This window comes from Leuresthes tenuis, unplaced genomic scaffold (assembly GCF_036924035.1).
Source record: "Leuresthes tenuis unplaced genomic scaffold, fLeuTen1.0.hap1 SCAF_13, whole genome shotgun sequence".
Classification (NCBI taxonomy): domain Eukaryota; kingdom Metazoa; phylum Chordata; class Actinopteri; order Atheriniformes; family Atherinopsidae; genus Leuresthes; species Leuresthes tenuis.
This window is the reverse complement of record NW_027325367.1, coordinates 6,370,620-6,388,862: the sequence shown is the minus strand read 5'-3', so window position 1 is coordinate 6,388,862 and position 18,243 is coordinate 6,370,620. Positions and strand designations below refer to the sequence as shown.

General features: G+C 39.9%; 1 protein-coding gene across 2 annotated transcripts; it reads left to right on the top strand.

Annotated features, from left to right (window-relative positions):
• The first annotated feature begins 419 nt into the window (after positions 1-419).
• Positions 420-17,800, top strand: esr2a (estrogen receptor 2a). Of its 2 annotated transcripts, XM_072362153.1 has the most exons (10): positions 420-579; positions 1,166-1,211; positions 6,437-7,235; positions 7,442-7,608; positions 8,687-8,803; positions 9,497-9,802; positions 12,433-12,571; positions 12,997-13,130; positions 14,229-14,412; positions 14,622-17,800. In XM_072362153.1, the coding sequence occupies exons 3-10, from the start codon at positions 6,844-6,846 to the stop codon at positions 14,857-14,859; spliced, it is 1,677 nt and encodes a 558-aa protein (XP_072218254.1). In that variant the 5' UTR covers positions 420-579; positions 1,166-1,211; positions 6,437-6,843; the 3' UTR covers positions 14,860-17,800. The 2 variants fall into 2 exon arrangements, with proteins under 2 accessions (XP_072218254.1, XP_072218253.1); XM_072362152.1 differs by lacking the exon at positions 1,166-1,211.
• Positions 17,801-18,243: the final 443 nt, after the last annotated feature.

Genomic DNA, 18,243 nt, shown 5'->3' with positions numbered 1-18,243 from the left:
AATGCCTCAGACTCTTAGTTGTGTTATCTTCTCCCTTCCTAAGCAGTTTTCCCCTGTCCTGCTGGAAGAGGCTGCCGTCCATGTAGTTGCAGTATTACAGTTTCATTCACTTTACCTGTTAGCAGCTTCAGTTTTATTTCTGATTGGTGTATATAATGTGTCTTATTCACATATGTTCACTGTTATCATCAACAGCATTGTGTGTTATTGTGTGTGACATGTCTAAGGTAAAGCCCCTGCATTAAAAATTATTAAAAATGAAGATCTATCTTTTTTGCTGTTAAATTTCCCTTTTTGTAGTTCACGATGTTGAGTTGGTTTGTTTTGAAGGAACGGACCGGAAATTGTGCGCCTCACCGACTCTAACTTGGCAACTTTTATTTCCCCAAACGCAGTTGATCTCTGAGCTGAAACTGGTCTTTTTATCAGCTCACGCTGACACTCGGTGAATTTACTCTGTGCTCGGACTTCCTGCGGGTCACAGCAGCGGTACTGACGCGTTATTTCCCACTGCGGCCGCGGGACTTCCTGCGGTCAAACTTTCAAGTTTGTCAGCAGCTGCGGCTTCTGGAGGAACAGGTAACGATATATTGTTTTTTACAAAAGTAATTAGCATTTCAGCAGGACGAGGTGCTGCACACAGGGAGTCTGAGCCGTGCCTCAGATGTGAAGCTGCAGATGAAGCATTCAGGCTTGAGGTGCGAGGCCTGTATGTGCGTGGATCAGATATCAGGTCACTCTGGACCCCGGCCTGGTTAACAGGTGGCAGCGTGAACTCAGCAAGAAATCATTCTCCAGTCAGGTGTTACGTTTAGGGGGAGATTTTCAAGTAATCATTTCTAGACAACTGAATTTCAACACATATGTGCAAGTTGTACTTCTGTATGCACAAACCTTTTGTTTTTGAATCCTTGATATCACTGATCATTCTTGGCTGTCACCTGCTCTGTGTCTACTAATGGGTCTCTAATGTATTTTGAGAATCTGTGTTTTGAATTTCAACAATGAACACTTTAAAAAGCACTTCTGGTGTGTAAACAAGCAGCTGCTATCAACCAGCTGTCCTGAAATGGAAAAACTCACAGAACAATGTCCTTCTCTCAGTATCAACTGTCCCTCTGATACAAGATGTTACTGATAAACTCGTGGATTCTGTTATTTGCAGGATCATCAATTCAAGCACGGATTTCAGATGTCACGGCAGTAAGACAGTAAGACCTGCATGTCTGAAATCATTCTTCACATTCCTTGAACTTTTGTTTTTTTTAAGTTATTTCGATGCACTTTGGCATTTGTTAAAAGGCAATTTCTTCTAAAAATGTGCTGATAAACTAAATGAATTTTGATCTTTTAAAGAAAAGTGACAAACGTGCTAATTCAGCTCTTTCAAATTTGAGTATAAAGACCTTTCCTCATCCATGATGATGAGCAGGCTAACTTTGTGTTCTGCAGTGTTGGTCTAAACTTTGAAGACTTGAGCTCATTCTGCAAGGAAACAAGGAAATAAATAAATAAAAGCACAACATTGGCTGGAAAAAAAAGCAACTATCCAGATAAAACCGCTTTCTGAATGTGTGTGTAAATGGATGGATTTGGTTTGTGGTGTGGAAGTGCCTTCAGTGGTTAGTAAAAAAGGAGCCAAGTAAACGGAGTCCATCTGTCATTTAATGTTGAACACAGTCGAAGGTATTTAACTACTTTGTATTTGTATGTATATATAAAGTCCCAAAGGTGTTTTCTCGATCGTATAATAGATAATAATTCATAGTCCTGTCTAAGGATGCCCTGATGGGGAAATTCTGAGCTGATTTGTTTAGTGATTATTGATTTTTGTTTAGTTTTCCTTTAATGACAAGAGGTAAAACTGCTTTATAGAAGAACTGCTGAACAGTTTTAAAGTATTTCAGCCTTTCCTCACACTATATTTGATAAATGAGCACAAATTAATTCATACAAATGTACATAAACCTTTTAGATTATAAGATACTTTCTGTAAATGAATAACTGTTTCTAAGGACTTTTTAGTGTTTCAAACCATGACTGACTCAATGACTTTTCAGTGCTTACATTGCCCAACACAAATTTTTATTTCATGTATGTAATTCTTGTCAGATTCAGCTCAACCAGATCAGTATCGGCCTCTGCCATTGGTTGATGTTACTCTATTTTCCCGATAGGCTGATTGTACGGTATGAGCTGAGTGTCTGCTGGTATGTCCTGTGCTGTCAGTAAATCTGCAGCGTAACAAATAGCTAAAGCTGTAATGTAGTGAGTAAATGTAAAAGAATAATATTTTAGTTATGATTTATGATTCGCTCATGAATTGTGGGCATCATTGAACTGAAATTATCCTCGGAACTTTAGTTGAGCTAAACTATGTAGGAGTGGAAGATGTGAATACTCAAGTAAAGCACAAATACCTCCAAACTCTACTCCTAAAGTAAATGTACGTTGTTACCCCTCTGCTGGCAGTGCTGCATGCAGCGTTTGTGTAGCACGTGTTGAGGTTGTTTAGGTGATGATCTGATCAGATATTGCCCCTAAAGTGCCACTAAGGCGGTGCTTGTGATGAACTGAACTATGAAGGCTATCATTTTTTCATTAGTTTAGTTCACATGGAGCAGACTTTTCTTTATGCAATATTTTCATCCCTCCTGATCAATGGTCAGTGTCTGTCATCCAGCTCGTCCAGCTGTGTTCGTTATTACCTTAGCTGCTGCTCTGAAAATGGGTGGATAAATCACACAGCTTCCTCTGCTATTTAGTTTGTTCATATTCCAAATCTTCAGCTGCAAGTCTTCATACGAATTCTTTCTTCAGAGCTGCTCCTCATCCGCTTCCGTCTGGTTCTGAGGAGGCAAATTTAAGGATGGGAAAATGACATGGCCTTGAGCTTTTGTGTAATCTGGCTAAAGGCCGGGAACAGTTCTTTCCTGCAGCCACAGATTTTGATGTACTCGGGTGTGTTTGTGTGAAAATGTGGAAGTGTATATGCTACACTGATGTTTGCAAACCCTCTAATTAACTTGGGTGTCCAGTCGGTCAGTTTGGATTAAAAATACCCTAGAACTCTTTTGTTTCCTGTTTTTGAAAAGTCCATTTTGATTGTTGGACATATTTTGAGTTCATGAAAGAGTCTGTCAGTTCACATGATTAGTTGTGTGGTTGTTCTTAAAGGGCAAGTGTTTTTCATCGATGACTTAAACCAGATAGTTAGTTAAGTGTTTTCTTTGTAGATGGCTGAACTTCGACATAGGATAGTACTTAAAATGATTTTTTTGATAATTTTGTAGTTATTATAACCTGGGTCTGACTTTGAGGTTTTCTAGTTAATGGCTCTGTTCCACGTCTGACATGTAATTTGATCTCATTCTCGTAATCTATTTGCTTCTATGAAGCCATAATGGTTAGAGACGTGTGAGACACAAAACCGTATGTTTTAGTCCTCGTGCAACATTTACCAGCTATTGCACTGCTTTGGAGCTGATCCGCTTATCATTTTAAAACTCCTCCTTGTGAGCCGTTAGTGGTGCCCAGGATGAGCAGCATCGTGGAGGAGAAGGGAGGTTTTCTCTCACAGTGAACTGCCAGCTCCTAGAGAACACGACTGCGATGAAGTCTGAAGGCAAGGTCAAAACTTCAAAAGCAACAAAAACTCATCCACATCTGCTTTATCCAGAAGCTGTAATCACAAGAACAAAACCTTGCTACAAACTCTTTTCTACTCTCTTAAAGTGACTCACTTGTTTTAGGGGGAAGCTGATCAGCTGCAGGCACAAGTTCACTGGCAACTCTGAAATGAAACTAACTGAACAAGCTGATGCTCTTTGGTGGAGGGACCTTTAATCATTTCAGCAGCATACAATCTGTTGATTGCATACTAATATTATTACATTTCTTTGAATTGATTTTCTTTGCGTATACTTGGATATACCTGGGTTTTACGTGTTGAAATTAAAGCATTTGTGACTTGATGTGATACCTTTTATAATCAATCAGTCCCAAACAGTGTGATTAAACATCAAACAAAGAATATCTAAGATGCTTTGATTTCCCGGCTTTTCATCAGTTTATATGATGGGGAAAGAAACGATAAACCTACAGAGTGTCGAGGTAAAACCATCCTCCCAATGTCAGTTGGTATTATAGGCTGAAAATGTTTTATACAAAAAGCTGAGATATTTAGCCAAGTAATGGTTGTGTCTTTGGCCTGGGAAGGTTAATGTATCCTGGAAAACACTTATCACAAAATAAAGTAAAACTTATTTTCAGTTAAACTATTTGTGAATTTGCACAGAATTAATATGGACTTGATGCATTCAGAATAAATGAGAAAAATGGAATTAGAGCCTCAAATTCCCATCAAAACCTGCAGGTCATCAACTGATGTTTTTGCATTCATCGGGGCTAATTTACCCAAACAGCAGCTGAGCAGTCAGTGCAGAACAGGACTTTGGAAAGGCAGCCTTAAAAGACAGGAGCTAATACAGACTGTTGGTGCGAAGTAGTGTACGTTTGGAGGAAAAATGTGTTATTTTTTTTAACTTGTATTTATTCTAGTTGACTCCCGTAAAAACATTTTTCTTTTGCTTTGCTGGATTTCAGCTTCAGACACTGGATGATTTATCTGTTTATTCAGTCATCGCAGTTGATGGTAAAACTGAATATCTTTGATGTTTGGGTGCTGTCTGAAATGTTGGAAGCAAAACAATTATTTGACTAATTAAGATGAACCAATTATGAAAACAATAGTAATACTAAAGAAATAACTGATAAACACAACCTAAAGATGTTACATTAGTCAGAAGATGCTGGGGCTGTACAGTGTGATGCTGGGGGTCCTGTACACCATTTATCAGTTTGTTTTGTCAGCTGCTGAAAGAATTCTTTGGTTTAATTAGATGTCGTAAACATTTTTAATTTTCCTAATTAATTGTCACCTGCAGCTTTATTAATTACTTTTGCTTAACATTTTCAACACGCTCCAACTACAGTGATTTACAAAATTAATGGTTCCTTTTTTCCTCTGGATGACACAATGAGTTACAGTAATAGGCTTCATGCCATTAAGATAGAGACATTATGTACCAACTTTGACTGAAGACAGACTCCTGCCAGACAGACTCTGTGCAGGAATGATTAACTCTGCTGCATCTGCTGTGTCAGATTTCATAAGAGTGAACCAACATATCTCCTCTCTGCACTGGGGTTGGTATGTAAATGTGCACCGCATTTATTGACCTACCAGCTGTTTGTCTCGAGGACATCGTAAATCCCATTCAGTATTTCCTCTCCATGTATTTAAACACATTGCACTCAAAAATGTCCCCTTTCCAAAGAATTTCAGAGTAAGAATACCTTTTAAAAGGCAGGCGGTGACTTTTCGTGTCCTGTAAACGCTGTGTGCAACTGGAAGTGGTGCAGTGACAACATATCAAACGTCAAAAGAGAGAAATCTTATGGCTTGTTTAAATAAAATGTACTCGATTGGAAATTGAAGCAAACATGGGATGATAATATGGCTTCTTAGAGAGGCTGAGTCTTTTAGAACTAAAGTAGAGAATCTGTGACGTGCACCAGTCTGTGAAAGACTGTGCACAAGTGGTTTTAAGTGAAAAATGCTATGCAATTTTTTTTTTTTAAATGTGACCTTTTCTGTAGCTTTAGTATTTAAGAAAAGTAATGTGAGCTAACTCCTGTTTTTTTTATTTTATTTTTTATTAGAGCAACAAAATTTGAAAGATCAGATTGACTGCATGAAAGCTACCATCAAATGGTTACTTATTATGACTATTATACTTAAAGTATATTTCAGAGCCTGTACTTCTTCAATTTTACTTTTGCAACGTCTATCTGTGATGGTATAGAGATGCATTAGTGCACATGGGTTATGTTCACATCCGTGAGGGCACCACTGATGCTGAACAGGATAGATGCTTCACATTTTGCATGTATTATAACATCATGATTCTGTATTCAAAGAGTCGGGTTGCTAAATTGGCCTGTCTGCAAAAAATGAGTCTAGCATTACAACAGAGAATCCAGACACATTGTGCAGCTGTAATCTTTCACTTTTAAGAAATGTAGGAATTCGTGTCCTCAGTTCCTAAATGCTTCAGAGTTTGTTCAAAGAAAAGGTGATGCAGCTCGGTAGAACACCGCTATCCTTTCCTTCTGTTTTTAAAGCTGTTACTGGCATTGAATCCAAAATTAGCTCAAAGACAACTAAAACAGCAAAGTCTTTAACAGTTCCTTTTTTCTATCTTATTGATAATAAAGGAATAAAGATCATGTCACTGGCATCCAGTGTTTCCTGATGTCTGTCACAGCATGAAGTTGTAGAACAAAGCTGATGTCACTTTAAAGAAATGTAACTTTGCAGCACATGTCCAGAACTTCAGTATGTCAGCTTGGTGCTTTTCTCTCTTTCATCCAGGTGGAAATCTCTGGCACACATTTCTGACTGGGGATCATGTGCTGCCACTGCACGCTGTGAGGCTGGAACGAGGCTGTTTGCTGTACATCACCCCCTCCTCTGATTTAAACAGACACTTCTCTGGGGTTCACTGTCTTTTGGATTGATCATGTGACCCGTTGCAAGGCCGACACGTAACACTGAGAAGAGTCAAAACTAAGTGAAACATGTTTAGTTCGACGCTTTCATTAGCTGTGAGATTTTACCATGTGACTTCATACGGAACATGAAATGAGGCACAACTCCGGCATTTGTAGAAAATGAAATAAGTGCAGTAAGCTTGACACCAGAAGAAAATAGAACGGTCTTATGCTCCTTTACTGCTTGCCGGTTATGTAGTTAATCTAGTGATACGGTCTATTTTTGCGATGGCCTCTGCCTCCTCTCCAGAGAAGCATCAGCCCCTCCTGCAGCTTCAGGAGGTGGACTCCAGTCGAGTTAGCAGCCGTGTCCTCTCCCCGGTCCTCAGCTCCTCCTCCCCCTGTCTGTCGCATGAAACCAGCCAGCCCGTCTGCATCCCCGCCCCATACACTGACCTCGGCCACGACTTTCCCACCATACCCTTCTACAGTCCAACCATCTTCAGCTATGCTGGTCCCAGCATTTCAGAGTGTCCTTCTGTCCATCAGTCGCTAAGCACGTCTTTATTCTGGCCCAGTCATGGCCACGTGGGGCCGTCCATGCCCCTGCATCGCTCTCAGGCCCGACCCCAGCACGACCAGCCACATCAGAGTCCATGGGACAGCGTCTTAACAACCAGGTAGGGTGGTGCATCATTGCCTGACACTAGCATGCTGTTTTAACCTAACAATTAAGAAAATATTTGTCATTTATTGTCTCATAGAGCCATGGACACTCAAAATAAAGTGTTTTTACCATGAAAACTCAGTTTTGGCAATTTGTGTCGCGATCTGATTAGTCGTTTGTTCGCCTTGGAGAGAAATAAAGACTCAAACCCTCTGTTAGTAAGAGTGTTAGGAGGCGCTCCCTGGAGAATGAGGACGGTGTCGTGTCATCAGGTGGGAAGGCAGACCTCCACTACTGCGCTGTGTGTCACGACTACGCTTCAGGCTACCACTATGGAGTGTGGTCATGTGAGGGGTGCAAGGCCTTCTTCAAGAGGAGCATCCAAGGTGAGGCACAGCTCCTTTGACTGGGTGGTTGAATAAAGGGGTTGCTTGCAAACACTGCAGAACCATTTTACTGAAGCTCTTTGGGCTCCACGATTCAGCTTTTCCTTTACAGTTCCCTTAGAAAACCATTTTTCAGAAGAATAATGTCATGCAGATTTTCAGCCCTATTTCACGCAGTTCAGCCGGCAGATGACATTCTGACCTTGTCAGGCTTGAAATGTAAGAATCTGCTGATTTGATTAATGAAGGAATTAGTCTCACTAACTTTGGTGATCTTTTTCACTGTCTTCATTAACAAGGTTCAGATTAATAACATTGGTTTTGTGGCTATCATGAAGACGGTTCCCTTATTTTATGAAGAACCTTAAGGCAAAATGTCACTTTAGAATTTAAAATGGTTTTTAGTTGCAGTTTGGTTGAGGAAGAGCAAGCCTTTCTGCCAGAAAGTGCTGAAGAAAATTTTCAATGTGCTTTTTAACAAAAAACAAGAAAAAACATTTAGAAAAAAACAAGGCACTTAATGAACTACTTAGCAGGTGACGTGTACTGTCATTTGGCAACAAATACTGGTAGATCAGTTGAAATTTAGTTTACTTTACTTGTGTTTAATGCTAATTAGAAAGAGGATGATATCCTAAACTACTCCTCATTGCAGTAAATTACAAAAGACATACACAGTTTGATTCTCTCATGCGGTAGTTAATCCTGTAATTTAGACTTTTTCTTGTCTGACATTTACTGTGGCTGAATCCTGCTGTATGAGTCCAGTTTTCGCACTTTGTGAACACCGTATACAGCACAGCGAGAGGAATTGAACTGATCCCAGAAAGCAGCTGCACATTTTGCTCTGACACATTACTAATCCCACATAGAATTAGCAGGAACTTGTTTCTCTTTCCGCAGGTCTGCATGTTTTTGATGTAGGGCTGTAGTTCATCAAATAATTCTTCTTACTGGCCAGATTATGAGAAGTTCTGAACCTGCCTGGATTCTTGTTTTTGTGCCATATTTTTGCAGTTCCTCCATTTTCCTTCTTGTTTTATTTTACTATCATCTTCTTTCCCTCTGTTTGATTCAGGGCACAATGACTACATCTGCCCAGCAACCAATCAATGCACTATAGACAAGAACCGCCGCAAGAGCTGCCAGGCGTGTCGTCTTCGCAAATGCTATGAAGTTGGCATGACCAAATGTGGTAAGTATGACTGTATTTGACAGATTTGACCTTTTGTTCCCTCGAGAAGTCATTATATTTTCTTTTTTTGCCTCCAACAAGCACAAACCTTTTACAATGGAGTATTTGACACCTTTTGCACCATGGCACTCTTAGTTTAATTCACTGTCTGTTGAGATGCAAAACTGAAAAATAAAGTAAAACTGTGATTTTTTTTTCCCAGTGAATACTGGGAATCAGTCTAAAACATCTTCACCTTATAGATAATATGCTTGAATGATACAGATTCAATATTTTAATAGACTGAAAAATGTCAGAATTGGTTACATTACACCTGCTTTTAATTCCACTGTAACAGCTATAAATGGCCCCTGTTAATCATTCCAATGTAAATTAAGTTGCTCAGCAGCTGTTGGGGACTGCAGGTGAGCCAAAACACTTTAGCTCCCCCAAGGAGTTTATGTGGTGGATTTAACCAGAAGTGGTTTTTGGTTTTGATTTAGCTCTGTGTCTGGATCCAGGAGAGTTTTTATTCAGCCGTGGCCGAGGTATGCTGTCTTGGACTACTCTTACATTATTCTAAAGCAGAAGAACTGCGCTGCTTTCACACCTTCTCACACTTCTCAGTTTGCCTCTTGGAGGAGTGTAGCAAAAAAGATTGAATAAATATGAAAATCATCTGCAGTAACTGACTACCTGCTTTCATTTTCTCAGGTATTCGCAAAGAGCGTGGAAACTGCAGGAGCATGCCTGCAAGGCGAACCCGTCTGTCCTTGCAGGGCAAAGCAAATGGGCCAAAGGTGTTGACTGCACCAGCGGGGAGTTTGTTAAATGAGCCACACCCTCCTGCGCTGACCCCAGAGCAGCTGATTGAGCGAATAATGGGGGCAGAGCCGCCAGAGATCTACCTCATGAACGACGCGAAGGGGCCGCTGACCGAAGCAAACGTGATGATGTCACTCACCAACTTGGCTGATAAGGAGCTGGTTCACATGATCAGCTGGGCCAAGAAGATTCCAGGTGTGTGTGTTTGTCAGTGTCCCTGGGGGTTCCCTTTAAAAACAACACACCAATGCTCATTTTTACTTTCTGGCTTCACTTATCTCAAAATCACTTGAAGAGGTGAATTTACACACTGTTCTTGCATTACATAATGAGTGTGATCCGCCATTTCTCAAAAGTGTGTCCTCGTGTCTCACAAAACTGCATTTACAACAATAAATCCTCGAACATCTTGTTTGTTGTTGGCCGCTAATATACCTTTTACCTTTTGTGGCGCATAAATGACCATTCTTATGTGTAGATAGACCCACTGTGTGGGTAAATGGTTCACTTTAGGGTTTTAGGTTAAACAATATCAAATAATTTAGCTAAATTATTTTGAACTAATTTTAAAAATATAAATTCATTACAAATATATTTTTGTTATCGTTTTCAGCAGAGCAAGAAGAAGGCAGAGCTACAAAAACAGCTTTATTTTCAAATTCTGGCTTTATTTAACAGAAGGATTTCTGCTTATCCTCAGCTTTTAAGCTTTTGACTGTTGTCATATTCACTTTGTAAATGAAAGGCTTCACACATACAAAAAATGTTCGACTCTGTGATCGTGGCCGATGTGAAGCGTATTGGATCATAAGTTTCAAAGACAATCAAATTTCTTGAGCATTATGAAATTCAGACCTAAGCACAATAACAATTTGCGTATTAAAATCACACAGCTGTATATTTGATGTCTCTTCTGAACAAAACGGTTCATAATTCTGAGTTAATGATTCCCGGCGAGACGCAGTAATTGTCTCTGCTTTATTTAGCATGTGAGCTTCGGGTCCTGTGAAGCCAAGTAGCAGTGTTGTAATTGAAGCCTGGTAGTAAACTGTCCCTTAATAGTCATTGTGTAGATCTTTGCTGATGAAAGTTTTGTACAAATGTCATGCAGCCACTTGAGCTGGTTTCAGCCTGAAAGAATTAAGTACATTATCATGACACAGCGTGAGTGAAATCAGACAACAGCACACCAGTCATAAAGTATCCACTTAGATTTAGCACGTGAACCTTATTTAGCACATCAGAATAAAAAACTTAAATTCAGCATGCCTTATTTCAATACTCCAGGCAGCCAAGAATGGTGGGAAACCTGTCGATCATGATTTGAATGCCACAGCCTCTCTAACAGTGTTGACCACGTGCACTTCTTCATGGCCTCAATCCTCTGATGGCTGCTACCAGCATGATAATTACCATGTCACTGAGAAAAAGTTGTCTCAGACTGGTTTCACAAACATGACAGTTGGTTCAGGGCACATCGGTTCCTCTCCATGTACCAGATCTTAATCTTGCAGAACATCTTTTTGATGTGGTTGAGTGGGAGCAGGAAAGTGCAGCTGACGAAGTGTTCAATGTCATTTCCCCTGTCGTACAATGTTTTCACGTCAACGGCCATTCCAAACAGCACTGTGTGTTTGCGTTTTTTTCATTTGCATATAGATAGTAGACCGTTCTTGTGAATGTTTTACATGGTAAGCATGCTAGATAATTAATAATGACCTTGCTGGCTTTAAACCTGTTACATCAGTATTGAAGCTTTGTTTTTGTGTTATTTTGCGAGTCAACTAGAATACATTTAATTTGAATGCGTTTTATACATGCTGCAGGACCTCCTGCCTCCTTCTGTTTGAAATGCTCCGTCTCAGCTCACTGTCTCTTTAAGGCCTTGTTGACCCACTGTGCTCTCATCAGTCAGAGTAGTAGAGTGTTAGACTAGATATGTAACAATAACTGCATATTTGTTACATTGCAGTGTTTATAAGCCAACCTGCAGGTTATTCCTCTGAGGGAATAATGAACTTAACGTTGTTCTGTGAGTGGTGGCTGGTAGTTGGGTCCCCGTTCCATGACTTCTAACCTTAACCTGAATGCATTGGAGCAGTATCGTGTTGGTTGTCCATACCTGCCCAAACTATTCTCCCTTCCACCCCCTGGTGGAAACAAATGAGTTCAGAGTGTAAGGCCCCCAGTTTTCCATTTAAAGTATTGAAAATGATTCGACTTGAGAGGTGAGGATAGCTGTGCGATCAGGAACCATTCTAGACATCAGTGAAGCGAATTTTACGCAAGACGGGTGCTAATTCTTTGTTTGAGGTAAACCTGACACCTAGACAGTTATTATGCAAGTCTTTTATTGTAATCTCTAAACTGAATAAAGAAACAGTCTTTCCTTTGGTTTGGACTTGGACTGCAAAGTAGCCTGACTCTTTTCCATGATCAGTTACGCTTTCTCATAATAACTTTAAGAGACGTAATTCAGTGATGGTGTCTTGTTAGTGTTTTTAAAGTGAGAGAATCAGAAAATCCTCTCGTTTGAGATACAGACAGCAATAAGAGTTTGACATTTGTACAGCAAAAATGATTACAGTGAGTAAAAGTGCTAATTTTAGTAGTTTGTTTGTTTTTATTCTCACCCAGAAATCCTGTTCAACTGCCTCATAAGAAGTTTTAAGTGAATGCAAATGCAGCGTAAAATGCCCCATTTTGCAACTTTAGTCTCGCACTAGTGCTGCAACTGCTACTCAGAATTCGCCTCCATTAATCAAATGTCTGCGATAAGCTTTGTCCTGTCTGTTCTGCAGCGTCTGATCATTTCCCCTCTTCAGGGTTTGTCGAGCTCAGTTTGCTGGACCAGGTGCACCTTTTAGAGTGCTGCTGGCTGGAGGTGTTGATGATTGGACTGATGTGGAGGTCAGTGGACCATCCAGGGAAACTCATCTTCTCCCCTGACCTCAGCCTGAGCAGGTACCACTGCCGTTTCTCCCATGGGATTGAATGTTGATGCTCATGAATACAGAAGTACTTGACAAAAATGGAGCTTTGAATATTTTCTTCTTTATGGTTTAATGCCATTTTATTTATATCCAAAAACTGGACAAAGTGTCTTGGACTCCTTCAACTAAAGACACAAATGCCTCCGTGCATGGTTTATGGGATTGTGTGCACCTTTTCAGTCAAACCTATATCTGCTGTCCATAAAATAAAATCACTATTCAGCCTCGGATTGAAGACAGAAATTAACCGCCAGGCCACCTTTTATGACTTGATGGGATCTTAAAATGTTCAGTGTTGCAGTAAAATGTCTTTCCATTTATGCCTAACTGTACTGGGTAAAAATCAAGAGTTTTAAATGACGGTTGACTGTTCATGTTTGTGTCTCTCTGTGGCAGAGAGGAGGGGAACTGTGTCCAGGGCTTTGTGGAGATCTTTGACATGCTGATAGCTGCCACGTCTAGAGTGAGAGAACTCAAACTGCAGAGGGAGGAATATGTCTGCCTCAAGGCCATGATACTCCTTAACTCCAGTGAGTAGGCATGTTTGTGTGGGCGGACATGCACTTGCAAGGTCCTCTCTGTTTGTGATGTACTGCATGTGTGTAGGTGAGATAAAGAGTGCATGCGTCATCAGTACAAGAAAACACATTTGAGTGTTTAGTGAAATGGCCTGTATTCCTGAGTCTACATATGGTTGGTAAAGCCCAAGCTGAATGACTTCACAGTAGAAATGTCAAACATGAAAGCTTTGTATTGTTTGACAGCTTGGTATGTGATACAACTGAGTCCTCGGAGCAGCTGCAGACTGTACATATTGAAGAAGAAAAAATGGATGCAGCCACATTGACATCACTTGGGAGATTTATGGGCTAAAAGATTAGAACCAACAGAATTGAGAGAATTTTTAGGAAACAAACAGAATAACCTGACTTGTCACGTTTGAGTTTATAGAAATATTTTCCCATCCAGGATTCTGCTGAGATCTTTGGGTTTTATAATGCTGTGTGTCATCTGCATAAAAATAGTAATTTACATGATATTCTTCAATAAGCTGGCCATGAGGTAGCATGCAAATGCAGAACAGAGGGAAGCTTGGGGTTGACCTCTGTGGTGCGCCACAAGTAATCTAAGCTATTAAGAAGGTAAAGTCACTCATTGACAGTAAGTTCAGTTGGAGAGGTATGTGTGTAATAAACTAAGAGCTAAATTATGTAAAAGGATGCAGTGATTTACAGTATCCAAGGTGGCACATTGTGCTGTCACTTTGATCACCAGTCAGCCAGCAGTAGGTCATTTGTCACCTTCAAAGAAACTGTCTCTGTATTAAATTGCTCTCAAACCAGACTGCAAGCTTTTAGAAACACTATTATTCATAAATGGTATTAACTGTACACAGATTACTTTCCCCAGAACCTTAAATAAAACAAAACATCGATAAACAATGCTGACTGTGTAGAATACAGCGTTGACGTATCTTGTAATGCAGGAAGAGTATTCTCCAAAAAAACGATAAAAAACAAAGAAGCATGAATGAATAAGCGCAGCTCCACTGGCCAGTCTTTACTATTTTAACACATTTTGCCTTTTGTTTGTGCTCGTCTCTGTCCTCGTCTTGTGTGCGTTACCAGACATGTGCCTCAGCTCCTCAGAGGGAAGCGAGGAGCTGCAGAGTCGCTCCAAGCTCCTGCATCTCCTGGATGCTGTAACCGACGCTCTGGTGTGGGCTATTGCCAAAAGTGGGCTCACCTTTCGGCAGCAGTACACTCGCCTCGCCCACCTGCTCATGCTGCTCTCACATATCCGCCATGTCAGGTAAGCAGACTCTCTACCTCGTGCACGCAATGCTTGAAATTCTGAATGTTCCTATGCATTTTTAGTCACTGGGATAAAAATAGTCCTCTTTGAAAGTTTTTTTTATTTTATAGTCCTGTTATTAACACTATACAAAAACCTGCCCAAGCTACTTTTGTTAGTAAGAGGCATCACATTCACCCTCCGGTTATCTTTTCTTTAATGCGCAGCAACAAAGGCATGGACCACCTCCACTGCATGAAGATGAAGAACATGGTGCCTTTATACGACCTGCTGCTTGAGATGCTGGATGCCCACATCATGCACAGCTCCCGTCTGCCTCGCCGGCCTCCTCAGCAGGAGTCTACGGATCAGGCGGAGGCTCCTGCTGATCCACACAGCTCTAACAGCGGCCCCTCAAACACTTGGACTCCCAGCAGCGCTGGAGCCAGAGGTGAAGCCCAGTAACCAGATTAGAATTCAGATGCAATGACTTTTCACTGCTTTGCACAAACCTAGTACACGGGACTGTTGAGGTGCTTTTCAGAACAATCTGCGAAAATTGAGAGCTGGAATCTCTGATCGATCACTGGTGAATCTCACACACAATGTGCATCATTTCTGGTGAGTTCTTTCAATCCTCAAAGTTAAAGCTGGAGAGGAAATGACAAACTTGTAGGATTAATTGCCTTCACCATAGAGGACCAGAAACCTGAACAACATAAACGGCTATCAAACTAGCATTTTGACCAGTGGCACCTGAACTTGCTTTAAATATTCTGCACATTCATATGTAACTTTGAGTCTTGAGTTGAGGCAGGAGGGTGTGGCATCGATCGCTGCCATTGTCCCATCATACTATATCTCTGCATAAATCTGACTTGAAAGCATCATTACATTTTTAATAATTGTACTATGCTATAATACACTGTTTTCCCATCTCCAACATATTACCTAATTTCAACCCAAATCTTCTGCGTTTCATTTATCCACAAAACATTTTTCAGGCATTTTCTTTTGCCTCTTTAGCAAAGTGAGGATGGGCAGCCGTGTTGTTTTTGTAGAAAGCTGTGCCATGCACTCGTTGTTCAGCCATCTCCTGGTTGTAAACATTAACATAAGACAATGATTGTTCATGTTAATGCTCACAATCAGAACATCACTGAACATCGATGGTTGTGCTAAATGTGATGAAGGCCTCTAGTTGCTTTGAAGCGACCACACAGACTATTACATGTCTTGCTTATACTAACCTTTGTTGGTTAAATACTCTTGAGTGTTAGTGAATTTCCTCCAATTGCACTCAGGCTTTTTGTAATGTTTTCCAATTTGATGAGCAATTGCAACTCCATTTTTAAGTACTTAGAAAATGTTCTCTGTGTCCTGATACACTTCCATGAACATGTTGCAAAGACTAAACCAAATTATGAAATGATCCCAGAGGTTCACATCATTTTGTCACTCACATGTACAACAGTGGATCACTTTACCCGATCTGTAATGGACCAGGTTTAGTGCTTTTGTGTAATTTGTTTAAATGGGCATTCTTTATTTTCTTTTTATACTTTGAGTAAAATTTGGGTCACATTTATGCAGAAATAAAGAAAATTCTAAAAGCTTCACAAACTTTGTAGCACCGCCTTAAGAAAGCCAGAGCAAGTCTGTGACTACATTTACATGGACAGTAATATTCTGACTATTACCTTATTCTAAATAAGATTTGTGTTCAGAATACTTCATTCATATTCTTGGGAATATACTACAGGGCATTTTCAGATTAAGTTTCAAAGCCATTCCAATCTAAAGCGTACATATGTAATCTTTACTTGTATTTCTCCTTCACCCTAAAAGTGTGCAGCCATCCTGTTTTGCACCTACTGGAAACCAGGTCATGCGATGTCAAGTGCTGTACTGTACGTGTTGCACTGGTGTACCTAAAATAGGAATACTCTGTAGCATAAAATGATTATTCCTTCCTGCGACTCTGACCTTATTCTGGTTAAGGTGATCAGTGAATGCCGTTTCCATGACTCTCTTTATCGGGTTGATATATCAGAATATTCCTGTCCATGTAACAGTAGTCAGTCATGCTTACAGGCAGTAATTAGTGACAGAGGCTTCTAAAGACTGTTTAATCAGTGTGTGTGTGTGTGTGTGTGTACAGTTTTCATGAATCCTCAGGCGCACTTTGCTGGTGCAGTCTTTGAGGTGTTAAAAATGTTAATGATGCGCTGAAGAGATGACAGCCACACATCTGTTGAAGAAACTTAAACTGTGAATCTAAACTGCTCGCAGGTTTCTTTAACAAACACGGACTTTATACTTTGCGAATGATATGTTTTCAACAATTGTCAATTCCCTGGCTGCGTGTTTTGGATTATCATTGGTGATTAAACTTGACAATTATGTAACTAGGTTATTGTTGGGTCTACAGTGAAGTACCCGTTAAAATGTACAGATATCACAGAAAACATACAGAGATCACAGCTGCTATGTATGACGAGTAATTCAACAAAAGTGATGACGTCACAGCCATGAAATATCAGAACAATTTACAATCCTTCGTTTAATAATCAATGCTTGAATTATTAGCATACAAAAAGTGAACATATTTGATTTCTGAAAATGAAAGGGAAAAATTAGGCATTTTTGGCTAGTTATCCTGATGGAATTTGTCCTTTTACTGCATCAAGGGTCAACAAGATCAACATCTAAATAAAGTATTTTTTTCTCAAATTTTAATTAATTTGATCAGGAAAAAACCCCCAAAAACATTCTAGTTTATATCATCTGAAAATTGTCTCTGCAAATCCCTCAGATTTAAATTTCCAGATGCAAGTTATGCTATAAAGATACTGTGATTAAAGGCAGCATTTGCACCATATGATTAACTGTTCTTTTTGTTTTTCCATGTAACAGATGCACCTTTGAGAGCGCTGAATGCTACTGTAACAGTATAGCCATTTTGTTTTGCTTAAAATGAGCAGGAGAGCTCCTGCCGGACGCTGAAAATAAATGTAAAATTGTAAATGGACGCTTGATGAGACTTTCACATGCAACTGCAAAGCAGACATAACATCACAGTATTTTGTTTTTTCTTCTGTCTTGTTTTCTGTGGAGAATCATGACCACTGTTGCTTTTAAGACAACACAGCACTCACGTGGCGAGTTCTGCTTTAAGAAAAGACTATTTTTGTATTTGTGACAAAGCAACTTTGACAATCGGCATCACTTGAAGATTTGTGATTGTTCACCAGCTGTGTCCCTCTGGGCTTGTCTGCCTTGTACCTTTTCTCTTATCACTCTGTGTCACCTTATGACAAACCGTATTATCACTGTGTAGAAAAGAATGCCAATCTTTGCTCATTTCTGGTTAAAACTTTTAATAATAAATGTCCAAACCTGTAAAGTTCTACGTGAAAAGACTGCTCTGTTAATTATTAAATGTGTCCATCCAGCTTATACCAGAGGAGGGTTAATGTCTGTCTTTCTGTGTTTAAATGTTGACCTGCTTTCTCTGGTTTACGCAGTTAAAGTGATGCAAAAATATTGTTAGTCACACCGTCAGTAAATGAGTCCTAGTTTAGAGACGTTTGTTTCCCAGCACTGATCTTCAGCACAACCCTGCTGGAAGCTTCCACATTTCCGATTTGTGCGACTGTATTTGAAGACCACTTCTTCCTTTTCTCTGTGGCTTCTCCAACAAATGATGTCCAGCAACAAATCAGGTAACTCATTTCTCATAACCACGCTGTGGTTAGAAGGTAACTTTTTGGTTATCTGAAGTTCCTGGGGATAAAAGTACTGGGTACTTTTGGTCAATTTGCAACTTTCTTAGCTAAATTTCTGAGT